The 13,344-nt window shown below is 42.7% G+C and overlaps 1 protein-coding gene across 1 annotated transcript in view; it reads left to right on the forward strand.

The window, feature by feature from the left end:
* The first annotated feature begins 4,112 nt into the window (after window positions 1–4,112).
* Window positions 4,113–13,344, forward strand: part of ACER3 (alkaline ceramidase 3) — a 53,596-nt gene continuing 44,364 nt past the window's right edge. Inside the window, exon 1 of the mRNA XM_073661573.1 lies at window positions 4,113–4,299. Within this exon, the coding sequence (XP_073517674.1) occupies window positions 4,188–4,299 (112 nt within the window). The 5' untranslated portion in view covers window positions 4,113–4,187. The remainder of the gene's footprint in view (window positions 4,300–13,344) is intronic.

A 13,344-nucleotide genomic window follows, 5' to 3' on the forward strand; every position in this document is an offset into this window, starting at 1 on the left:
GTGGGCGGAATGTGAGGGGGCACATACTTTTTCCATGTAGCCTATACCTGTGTTCCCAGTGATGTGCGGGGCGGTTTCCCCTCCCGGACATCAGATCGTTCCCTCATTCCTGCCTCCGTCACTCCAGGACTGTTACCATAAGGGATCAGTGCGAGGCTTCGGGAGTCTATGACTCACGTCGGGGTGCGGGCTCTGTATCACCGGCGACATGTTGGCAAACACATCCTTTGTTTCCTTATCTGCGGACATGACTCATGACTCATGTGTAGAGGAAGCTTCTCATACAGACCATGAGAAATATTTTGCTCAGTTCTTCATATAGTAGCGGTGTGTATGACACAATATGGCGGTATGTGGCGGCTTCTTCCAGGACTGTAAGGAACGAGTGCACAGGGTTTGTTCACAGTCCACAGTATATTGCTTGTCGATGACAGTGAGCAATATGTACACATTTCATGCCCCCTGACATACAACATTCAACATTTTTGTGGGGTGTGTATACTTTTGCAAAAAAAAAAATATATATCTTTCCCCAATGTATTGATCGTGCAAAAAAAATAATGGTCACTGTGGAAGAGCTGCAGAGATCCACAGCTCAGGGGGGAGAATCTGTCCACAGGACAACTATTAGTCGTATTCTCCACAAATCAGGTCTTTATGGAAGAAAGGCAAGAAGAAAGATATTTTTGAAAACCATAAATAGTCATGTTTGCAGTTTCCAGAAAGCCATGAAGGGGACACAGCGAGCATGTATAGGAAGGGGCTTTGTTGAGATGAGAACTTTTTCGGTGAAATGCAGAACGCTATGTATTGTGGAAAAGTAACACTGCACATCACCCTGAAATCACCATCCCCACCGTCACACATGGTGGTGGCAGCATCCTGCTGTGGGGAGGCTTTTCTTCAGCAGGGGCAGTGAAGCTGGTCAGAGCTGATGGGAAGATGGATGGAGCTAAATACAGGGCAATCCTGGAGGAAAACCTGTTACAGGCTGCACAAGGTTCACCTTCCAGCAGGACAACTACCCTAAACATCCTGCCAGAGCTACAATGGAGGGTTTAGATCAGAGTATATTCATGTGTGTGAACGGCACAGTCACAGTCCAGACCCAAATCCCAGAGAATCTGTGACAAGACGTGAAAATTACTGATCACAGACGTCTCCATCCAATGTCACTGAGTGAGAGCGAGTGTGCAAAGAAGACGGGGCAAAATGTCACCTCTACATGAGCAAAGCTGGAGAGACAGACCCCAAAAGACTGCAGCAGATAAAGCTGGAGAGACAGACCCCAAAAGACTGCAGCAGATAAAGCTGGAGAGACAGACCCCAAAAGACTGCAGTGAAAAGTGGGAGAGACAGACCCCAAAAGACTGCAGCAGAGAAAGCTGGAGAGACAGACCCCAAAAGACTGCAGTGAAAAGTGGGAGAGACAGACCCCAAAAGACTGCAGCAGAGAAAGCTGGAGAGACAGACCCCAAAAGACTGCAGTGAAAGGTGGGAGAGACAGACCCCAAAAGACTGCAGTGAAAGGTGGGAGAGACAGACCCCAAAAGACTGCAGCAGAGAAAGCTGGAGAGACAGACCCCAAAAGACTGCAGTGAAAAGTGGGAGAGACAGACCCCAAAAGACTGCAGCAGAGAAAGCTGGAGAGACAGACCCCAAAAGACTGCAGTGAAAGGTGGGAGAGACAGACCCCAAAAGACTGCAGCAGAGAAAGCTGGAGAGACAGACCCCAAAAGACTGCAGTGAAAGGTGGGAGAGATGGACCCCAAAAGACTGCAGCAGTAACTGCAGAGAAAGGTGGTCCTACAAAGTACTGACTCAGGGGTTGAATACTAATGCACGGAACAATGTTCAGATTTATATTTTTAAAATATTTAGGAAACCTTCTATCATTTCCTTTACATTTCACAAATACTTGTATCACATAGAATCCCAATAAAATACATTTACGTTTGTAGGTGAAACTGGAAAAAATGTGGAAAAGTTCATGAGGTGTGCAGACTTTTTTAAGGCAGTGTATATAGCCGCTACAACCTCATGCATGCGCCTCTGCCTTCAGGTCCTGGCACCTGCTCGCTGCATTAATGACTCTGCCCTCAGCTCTTCCCAGCTCTGCTCCCGGATCCTCTGCTGACGCATTTCCTTCTTGCTCAATAGCATCAATCCTCCAGAATGTGATGTGACCACAAGATCGTGACTGCGGAGACCCCGCTATTGCGCCACTTTCTCATAATTTCCTCCATTAGTAATTACGACAGATGCCGGCCGGCAGTCTGCCCGCGTGGTGTAATTATAGCTGCATGGCGGGCGTCATTCCCTATATACCAGAGGAATCGCCATAGGTCATTTAAAGGGCACGTACTTTTCATATGAACGTCCATTGCTGGTTATAACGTAATGATATTTTTGAGAAAATCATTTTCAATTTTTTTTTTTTGTCTTAGGAGACAACAATCATTTTATATCTTCTTTACTCCGAGATTTTTCCTATTCTCATTGTTGGCCTCCTGTGGCAGAAATGGGAATTACACCAACAAACCACTAATAATAATAATAATCTTTTTATTTATATAGCGGCAACATATTCCGCAGCGCTTCACAATTCAAACAATTTACAGACATTATCGGCACTGTCCCCATTGGGGCTCACAATCTAGATTCCCTATCAGTATATCTTTGGAGTGTGGGAGGAAACCGGAGAACCCGGAGGAAACCCACACAAACACGGGGAGAACATACAAACTCCTTGCAGATGTTGTCCTTGGTGGGATTTGAACCCAGGACCCCAGCGCTGCAAAGCTTCAGTGCTAACCACTAAGCCACCATACAGTGCTAACCACTGAGCCACCGTACAGTGCTAACCACTGAGCCACCGTACAGTGCTAACCACTGAGCCACCGTACAGTGCTAACCACTGAGCCACCGTACAGTGCTAACCACTGAGCCACCGTACAGTGCTAACCACTGAGCCACCGTACAGTGCTAACCACTGAGCCACCATACAGTGCTAACCACTCAGCCACCATACAGTGCTAACCACTGAGCCACCGTACAGTGCTAACCACTGAGCCACCATACAGTGCTAACCACTGAGCCACCGTACAGTGCTAACCACTGAGCCACCATACAGTGCTAACCACTGAGCCACCGTACAGTGCTAACCACTGAGCCACCGTACAGTGCTAACCACTGAGCCACCGTACAGTGCTAACCACTGAGCCACCATACAGTGCTAACCACTGAGCCACCATACAGTGCTAAGCACTGAGCCACCGTGCTGCACTATTAGTTATCATGTATGTAACAGTTTACACTGCCGATGTGGGCGGGCATCCGACGTGATTGACAGCTCCCTACTCCACCATGTTCCTATGTGCAGAGATCTCTGCGCAGCGCCCTCTGCGTTGTAGACCACGTATTGTTCAGGACGGCCCTGTGTTATATGGGCGACCATTGATGTAATACCACATTTTCACCAGCAGAGGCCACCAAAAGCTTTAGTGCAACAGCTGTTATTTCTGCTCCAGCAGGGGTTAAAAAAAAACTAATAAAAAAAAACAACTGTTAACGCTTTAAGGACCAGGGAATTTTTCATTTTTGTGCTTTCAGATTTTTTTCCTTCTCTTCTTCCAAAGAGCCAGAACTTTTTTCTTTTTTCTGTATAAAGTGGATGTAACAATAATATAAGGCTGCCATTGTTTTTTTCTGAATTCTCTTCTCTTTTTTAAATATTTTTAAAAACTTTTTGTTACTTTATCTTTTGGCCCCTATAGGGGGGAGGGGGGGCTTGAACCTACGATCGTGTGATCGCTTCTACTTGGTACAGTATGTATTGCAGGTGTCCCTTCAGAGGAGGACCCCGATGTGCGGCTCCGCTGCTGACTGCCCACAGACCGGTCAAGACACGTCAGACCACCACGCTCCCTCTGTCACCTACAAACCTCCCGCGCGCACTGTCCGTCAGTTAGGCCCCGCCCGGCTCTGGGCACGTGTCTGCAGCTGCTTTGGCTTTGCTCCTCCCTCACCTGTTTAACTACGCCTTCTTCGTATCACGTGACAGCCTGCGCATCACAGAGAGAACGCCCCGCCCGCGGCTGTCATTGTTGAGAGGGGGCGTGGCCCCGTATAAGTCCTGCCTCCTCCTCCTCCTTCCCGGCCGGCGGTGACTGGCAGCAGAGCGCAGCATGGCTCCGGCGCTCGACAGGTTGGACAGGCCCGGCTACTGGGGACCACCGACCTCCACCCTGGACTGGTGCGAGGAGAACTACGCCGTGTCCTACTACATCGCCGAGTTCTGTAAGTAACGCGCGACTATATACCGTGTGTATGCAGCTATATACAGTGTGTGCGGCTATATACAGTGTGTGTGAAGCTATATACAGTGTGTGCGGCTATATACAGTGTGTGTGAAGCTATATACACTATATACAGTGTGTGTGGCTATATACAGTGTGTGTGAAGCTATATACACTATATACAGTGTGTGCGGCTATATACAGTGTGTGTGCGCAGCTATATACACTATATACAGTGTGTGTGCAGCTATATACACTATATACAGTGTGTGTGCAGCTATATACACTATATACAGTGTGTGCGGCTATATACAGTGTGTGTGCAGCTATATACACTATATACAGTGTGTGCAGCTATATACAGTGTGTGCAGCTATATACACTATATACAGTGTGTGCAGCTATATACAGTGTGTGTGCAGCTATATACACTATATACAGTGTGTGCGGCTATATACAGTGTGTGCAGCTATATACACTATATACAGTGTGTGCAGCTATATACAGTGTGTGCAGCTATATACACTATATACAGTGTGTGTGCAGCTATATACACTATATACAGTGTGTGTGCAGCTATATACACTATATACAGTGTGTGCGGCTATATACAGTGTGTGTGAAGCTATATACACTATATACAGTGTGTGCGGCTATATACAGTGTGTGCAGCTATATATACTATATACAGTGTGTGTGCAGCTATATATACTATATACAGTGTGTGCAGCTATATACACTATATACAGTGTGTGTGAAGCTATATACACTATATACAGTGTGTGCAGCTATATACAGTGTGTGTGTGTGTGTGTGAGTGTGTGCGGCTATATACAGTGTGTGCGGCTATATACAGTGTGTGCAGCTATATATACTATATACAGTGTGTGTGTGCAGCTATATACACTATATACAGTGTGTGTGAAGCTATATACACTATATACAGTGTGTGCAGCTATATACAGTGTGTGTGGCTATATACACTATATACAGTGTGTGTGCAGCTATATACACTATATACAGTGTGTGTGAAGCTATATACACTATATACAGTGTGAAGCTATATACACTATATACTGTGTGTGAAGCTATATACACTATATACAGTGTGTGCGGCTATATACAGTGTGTGTGCAGCTATATACACTATATACAGTGTGTGTGCAGCTATATACACTATATACAGTGTGTGTGCAGCTATATACACTATATACAGTGTGTGTGCAGCTATATACACTATATACAGTGTGTGCGGCTATATACAGTGTGTGTGCAGCTATATACACTATATACAGTGTGTGTGCAGCTATATACACTATATACAGTGTGTGTGCAGCTATATACACTATATACAGTGTGTGTGCAGCTATATACACTATATACAGTGTGTGCGGCTATATACACTACATACAGTGTGTGTGAAGCTATATACACTATATACAGTGTGTGCGAAGCTATATACACTATATACTGTGTGTGCGGCTATATACACTATATACAGTGTGTGTGCAGCTATATACACTACATACAGTGTGTGTGAAGCTATATACACTATATACAGTGTGTGCGAAGCTATATACACTATATACTGTGTGTGCGGCTATATACACTATATACAGTGTGTGTGAAGCTATATACACTATATACAGTGTGTGTGAAGCTATATACACTATATACTGTGTGTGCGGCTATATACACTATATACAGTGTGTGTGAAGCTATATACACTATATACAGTGTGTGCGGCTATATACAGTGTGTGTGCAGCTATATACACTATATACAGTGTGTGCGGCTATATACAGTGTGTGTGCAGCTATATACACTATATACTGTGTGTGCGGCTATATACACTATATACAGTGTGTGTGCGGCTATATACACTATATACAGTGTGTGTGTAGCTATATACACTATATACAGTGTGTGTGCAGCTATATACACTATATACAGTGTGTGTGCAGCTATATACACTATATACAGTATGTGCGGCTATATACACTATATACAGTGTGTGAAGCTATATACACTATATACAGTGTGTGCGGCTATATACAGTGTGTGTGCAGCTACAGTGCCTACAAGTAGTATTCAACCCCCTGCAGATTTAGCTGGTTGACACATGCGGAATTAACTTGGCATTGTGACATTTGTACTGTAGATCAGCCTGGAAGTGGGAAATGCACTGCAGCAAATTTTGTTTTGGTTTATTTATTTATTTTTTTTTTAAAACGTTAAAAGTTAATTCAGTGTCATTTATTATTCAACCCCTCAAACCACAAGAATTCTGTTTGGTCCCCCTAAAGTATTAAGAAGTAGTTCAGGCACCAAGAATAATGAGCTTCACATGTGTGGATTAAAGATCTCTTTTGCCAGCCTTTTCTGACTATTTGAGACCCTCCCCAAACTTGTGAACAGCACTCAGACATGGTCAACATTGGAAAGACAAAAGGAGCATTCCAAGGCCATCAGAGACAAGATCGTGGAGGGTCACAAGGCTGGCAAGGGGTACAAAACCCTTTCCAAGGAGTTGGGCCTACCTGTCTCCACTGTTGGGAGCATCATCCGTAAGTGGAAGGCTTATGGAACTACTGTTAGCCTTCCACGGCCAGGACAGCCTTTGAAAGTGTCCTCCCGTGCCGAGGCCAGGCTTGTCCGAAGAGTCAAGGCTAACCCAAGGACAACAAGGAAGGAGCTCCGGGAAGATCTCATGGCAGTGGGGACATTGGTTTCAGTCAATACCATAAGTAACGTACTCCACCGCAATGGTCTCCGTTCCAGACGAGCCCGTAAGGTACCTTTACTTTCAAAGCGTCATGTCAAGGCTCGTCTACAGTTTGCTCATGATCACTTGGAGGACTCTGAGACAGACTGGTTCAAGGTTCTATGGTCTGATGAGACCAAGATCGAGATCTTTGGTGCCAACCACACACGTGACGTTTGGAGACTGGATGGCACTGCATACGACCCCAAGAATACCATCCCTACAGTCAAGCATGGTGGTGGCAGCATCATGCTGTGGGGCTGTTTCTCTGCCAAGGGGCCTGGCCATCTGGTCCGCATCCATGGGAAGATGGATAGCACGGCCTACCTGGAGATTTTGGCCAAGAACCTCCGCTCCTCCATCAAGGATCTTAAGATGGGTCGTAATTTCATCTTCCAACAAGACAACGACCCAAAGCACACAGCCAAGAAAACCAAGGCCTGGTTCAAGAGGGAAAAAGTCAAGGTGTTGGAGTGGCCTAGTCAGTCTCCTGACCTTAACCCAATTGAAAACTTGTGGAAGGAGCTCAAGAATAAAGTCCACATGAGACACCCAAAGAACCTAGATAACTTGGAGAAGATCTGCATGGAGGAGTGGGCCAAGATAACTCCACAGACCTATGCCGGCCTGATCAGGTCTTATAAAAGACGATTATTAGCTGTAATTGCAAACAAGGGTTATTCCACAAAATATTAAACATAGGGGTTGTATAATAATTGACCCACACTTTTATGTTTAAAATTTAATAAAATTCAACTGAGCAACATAACTTTTTGGTTTGTAAGATTTATGCTTCTGTTCATAAAACCTACTCTCGTTTGCAGTTTGAAGGCTCTAACTTATTTGCATCTTATCAAACCAGCTAAATCTGCAGGGGGTTGAATACTACTTGTAGGCACTGTATATACACTATATACAGTGAGTGCGGCTATATACAGTGTGTGCGGCTATATACACTATATACAGTGTGTGCGGCTATATACACTATATACAGTGTGTGCGGCTATATACACTATATACAGTGTGTGTGCAGCTATATACAGTGTGTGTGCAGCTATATACACTATATACAGTGTGTGTGCAGCTATATACACTATATACAGTACGTGTGAAGCTATATACACTATATACAGTGTGTGTGCAGCTATATACAGTGTGTGTGAAGCTATATACACTATATACAGTGTGTGTGCAGCTATATACAGTGTGTGTGCAGCTATATACACTATATACAGTGTGTGTGCAGCTATATACACTATATACAGTGTGTGTGCAGCTATATACACTATATACAGTGTGTGTGCAGCTATATACAGTGTGTGTGCAGCTATATACACTATATACAGTGTGTGTGCAGCTATATACAGTGTGTGTGCAGCTATATACACTATATACAGTGTGTGCGGCTATATACACTATATACAGTGTGTGCGGCTATATACACTATATACAGTGTGTGCGGCTATATACAGTGTGTGTGCGGCTATATACAGTGTGTGTGCAGCTATATACACTATATACAGTGTGTGTGCGGCTATATACACTATATACAGTATGTGTGCGGCTATATACACTATATACAGTGTGTGTGCAGCTATATACACTATATACAGTGTGTGTGCAGCTATATACACTATATACAGTGTGTGTGCAGCTATATACAGTGTGTGTGAAGCTATATACACTATATACAGTGTGTGTGCAGCTATATACACTATATACAGTGTGTGTGCAGCTATATACACTATATACAGTGTGTGTGCAGCTATATACACTATATACAGTGTGTGTGCAGCTATATACAGTGTGTGTGCAGCTATATACACTATATACAGTGAGTGCGGCTATATACAGTGTGTGCGGCTATATACACTATATACAGTGTGTGCGGCTATATACACTATATACAGTGTGTGCGGCTATATACACTATATACAGTGTGTGCGGCTATATACACTATATACAGTGTGTGTGCGGCTATATACAGTGTGTGCAGCTATATACACTATATACAGTGTGTGTGCAGCTATATACACTATATACACTATATACAGTGTGTGTGCAGCTATATACAGTGTGTGTGAAGCTATATACACTATATACAGTGTGTGTGCAGCTATATACAGTGTGTGTGAAGCTATATACACTATATACAGTGTGTGTGCAGCTATATACAGTGTGTGTGAAGCTATATACACTATATACAGTGTGTGTGAAGCTATATACACTATATACAGTGTGTGTGAAGCTATATACACTATATACAGTGTGTGTGCAGCTATATACACTATATACAGTGTGTGTGCAGCTATATACAGTGTGTGTGCAGCTATATACACTATATACAGTGTGTGTGCAGCTATATACAGTGTGTGTGCAGCTATATACACTATATACAGTGTGTGCGGCTATATACACTATATACAGTGTGTGTGCGGCTATATACAGTGTGTGTGCAGCTATATACACTATATACAGTGTGTGTGCAGCTATATACACTATATACAGTGTGTGTGCAGCTATATACACTATATACAGTGTGTGTGCAGCTATATACACTATATACAGTGTGTGTGCAGCTATATACACTATATACAGTGTGTGTGCAGCTATATACAGTGTGTGTGAAGCTATATACACTATATACAGTGTGTGTGCAGCTATATACACTATATACAGTGTGTGTGCAGCTATATACAGTGTGTGTGCAGCTATATACAGTGTGTGTGCAGCTATATACAGTGTGTGTGCAGCTATATACAGTGTGTGTGCAGCTATATACACTATATACAGTGTGTGTGCAGCTATATACAGTGTGTGTGCAGCTATATACACTATATACAGTGTGTGTGCAGCTATATACAGTGTGTGTGCAGCTATATACACTATATACAGTGTGTGTGCAGCTATATACAGTGTGTGTGCAGCTATATACACTATATACAGTGTGTGTGCAGCTATATACAGTGTGTGTGCAGCTATATACACTATATACAGTGTGTGTGCAGCTATATACAGTGTGTGTGCAGCTATATACACTATATACAGTGTGTGTGCAGCTATATACAGTGTGTGTGCAGCTATATACACTATATACAGTGTGTGTGCAGCTATATACAGTGTGTGTGCAGCTATATACACTATATACAGTGTGTGTGCAGCTATATACAGTGTGTGTGCAGCTATATACACTATATACAGTGTGTGTGCAGCTATATACAGTGTGTGTGCAGCTATATACACTATATACAGTGTGTGTGCAGCTATATACAGTGTGTGTGCAGCTATATACACTATATACAGTGTGTGTGCAGCTATATACAGTGTGTGTGCAGCTATATACACTATATACAGTGTGTGTGCAGCTATATACAGTGTGTGTGCAGCTATATACACTATATACAGTGTGTGTGCAGCTATATACAGTGTGTGTGCAGCTATATACACTATATACAGTGTGTGTGCAGCTATATACAGTGTGTGTGCAGCTATATACACTATATACAGTGTGTGTGCAGCTATATACAGTGTGTGTGCAGCTATATACAGTGTGTGTGCAGCTATATACACTATATACAGTGTGTGTGCAGCTATATACACTATATACAGTGTGTGTGCAGCTATATACAGTGTGTGTGCAGCTATATACACTATATACAGTGTGTGTGCAGCTATATACAGTGTGTGTGCAGCTATATACACTATATACAGTGTGTGCGGCTATATACACTATATACAGTGTGTGCGGCTATATACACTATATACAGTGTGTGTGCAGCTATATACAGTGTGTGTGCAGCTATATACACTATATACAGTGTGTGTGCAGCTATATACAGTGTGTGTGCAGCTATATACACTATATACAGTGTGTGTGCAGCTATATACAGTGTGTGTGCAGCTATATACACTATATACAGTGTGTGTGCAGCTATATACAGTGTGTGTGCAGCTATATACACTATATACAGTGTGTGTGCAGCTATATACAGTGTGTGTGCAGCTATATACACTATATACAGTGTGTGTGCAGCTATATACAGTGTGTGTGCAGCTATATACACTATATACAGTGTGTGTGCAGCTATATACAGTGTGTGTGCAGCTATATACACTATATACAGTGTGTGTGCAGCTATATACAGTGTGTGTGCAGCTATATACACTATATACAGTGTGTGTGCAGCTATATACAGTGTGTGTGCAGCTATATACACTATATACAGTGTGTGTGCAGCTATATACAGTGTGTGTGCAGCTATATACACTATATACAGTGTGTGTGCAGCTATATACAGTGTGTGTGCAGCTATATACAGTGTGTGTGCAGCTATATACACTATATACAGTGTGTGTGCAGCTATATACAGTGTGTGTGCAGCTATATACACTATATACAGTGTGTGTGCAGCTATATACAGTGTGTGTGCAGCTATATACACTATATACAGTGTGTGTGCAGCTATATACAGTGTGTGTGCAGCTATATACACTATATACAGTGTGTGTGCAGCTATATACAGTGTGTGTGCAGCTATATACACTATATACAGTGTGTGTGCAGCTATATACAGTGTGTGTGCAGCTATATACACTATATACAGTGTGTGTGCAGCTATATACAGTGTGTGTGCAGCTATATACACTATATACAGTGTGTGTGCAGCTATATACAGTGTGTGTGCAGCTATATACACTATATACAGTGTGTGTGCAGCTATATACAGTGTGTGTGCAGCTATATACACTATATACAGTGTGTGTGCAGCTATATACAGTGTGTGTGCAGCTATATACACTATATACAGTGTGTGTGCAGCTATATACAGTGTGTGTGCAGCTATATACACTATATACAGTGTGTGTGCAGCTATATACAGTGTGTGTGCAGCTATATACACTATATACAGTGTGTGTGCAGCTATATACAGTGTGTGTGCAGCTATATACACTATATACAGTGTGTGTGCAGCTATATACAGTGTGTGTGCAGCTATATACACTATATACAGTGTGTGTGCAGCTATATACAGTGTGTGTGCAGCTATATACACTATATACAGTGTGTGTGCAGCTATATACAGTGTGTGTGCAGCTATATACACTATATACAGTGTGTGTGCAGCTATATACAGTGTGTGTGCAGCTATATACACTATATACAGTGTGTGTGCAGCTATATACAGTGTGTGTGCAGCTATATACAGTGTGTGTGCAGCTATATACAGTGTGTGTGCAGCTATATACAGTGTGTGTGCAGCTATATACAGTGTGTGTGCAGCTATATACAGTGTGTGTGCAGCTATATACAGTGTGTGTGCAGCTATATACAGTGTGTGTGCAGCTATATACAGTGTGTGTGCAGCTATATACAGTGTGTGTGCAGCTATATACAGTGTGTGTGCAGCTATATACAGTGTGTGTGCAGCTATATACAGTGTGTGTGCAGCTATATACAGTGTGTGTGCAGCTATATACACTATATACAGTGTGTGTGCAGCTATATACAGTGTGTGTGCAGCTATATACACTATATACAGTGTGTGTGTAGCTATATACAGTGTGTGTGCAGCTATATGCACTATATACAGTGTGTGTGCAGCTATATACACTATATACAGTGTGTGCAGCTATATACAGTGTGTGTGCAGCTATATACAGTGTGTGTGCAGCTATATACACTATATACAGTGTGTGCAGCTATATACAGTGTGTGTGCAGCTATATACACTATATACAGTGTGTGCAGCTATATACAGTGTGTGTGCAGCTATATACAGTGTGTGCAGCTATATACAGTGTGTGTGCAGCTATATACAGTGTGTGTGCAGCTATATACAGTGTGTGTGCAGCTATATACAGTGTGTGTGCAGCTATATACACTATATACAGTGTGTGTGCAGCTATATACAGTGTGTGTGCAGCTATATACAGTGTGTGTGCAGCTATATACACTATATACAGTGTGTGCAGCTATATACAGTGTGTGTGCAGCTATATACACTATATACAGTGTGTGCAGCTATATACAGTGTGTGCAGCTATATACACTATATACAGTGTGTGCGGCTATATACAATGTGTGCGGCTATATACAGTGTGTGCAGCTATATACACTATATACAGTGTGTGTGCAGCTATATACAGTGTGTGTGCAACTATATACAGTGTGTGCAGCTATATACAGTGTGTGTGCAGCTATATACAGTGTGTGTGCAGCTATATACAGTGTGTGTGCAGCTATATACAGTGTGTGTGCAGCTATATACAGTGTGTGTGCAG

This window comes from Phyllobates terribilis, unplaced genomic scaffold, assembly GCF_046119375.1.
Source record: "Phyllobates terribilis strain yellow unplaced genomic scaffold, ASM4611937v1 Scaffold_2__4_contigs__length_985480577, whole genome shotgun sequence".
Taxonomy (NCBI): Eukaryota; Metazoa; Chordata; class Amphibia; order Anura; family Dendrobatidae; genus Phyllobates; species Phyllobates terribilis.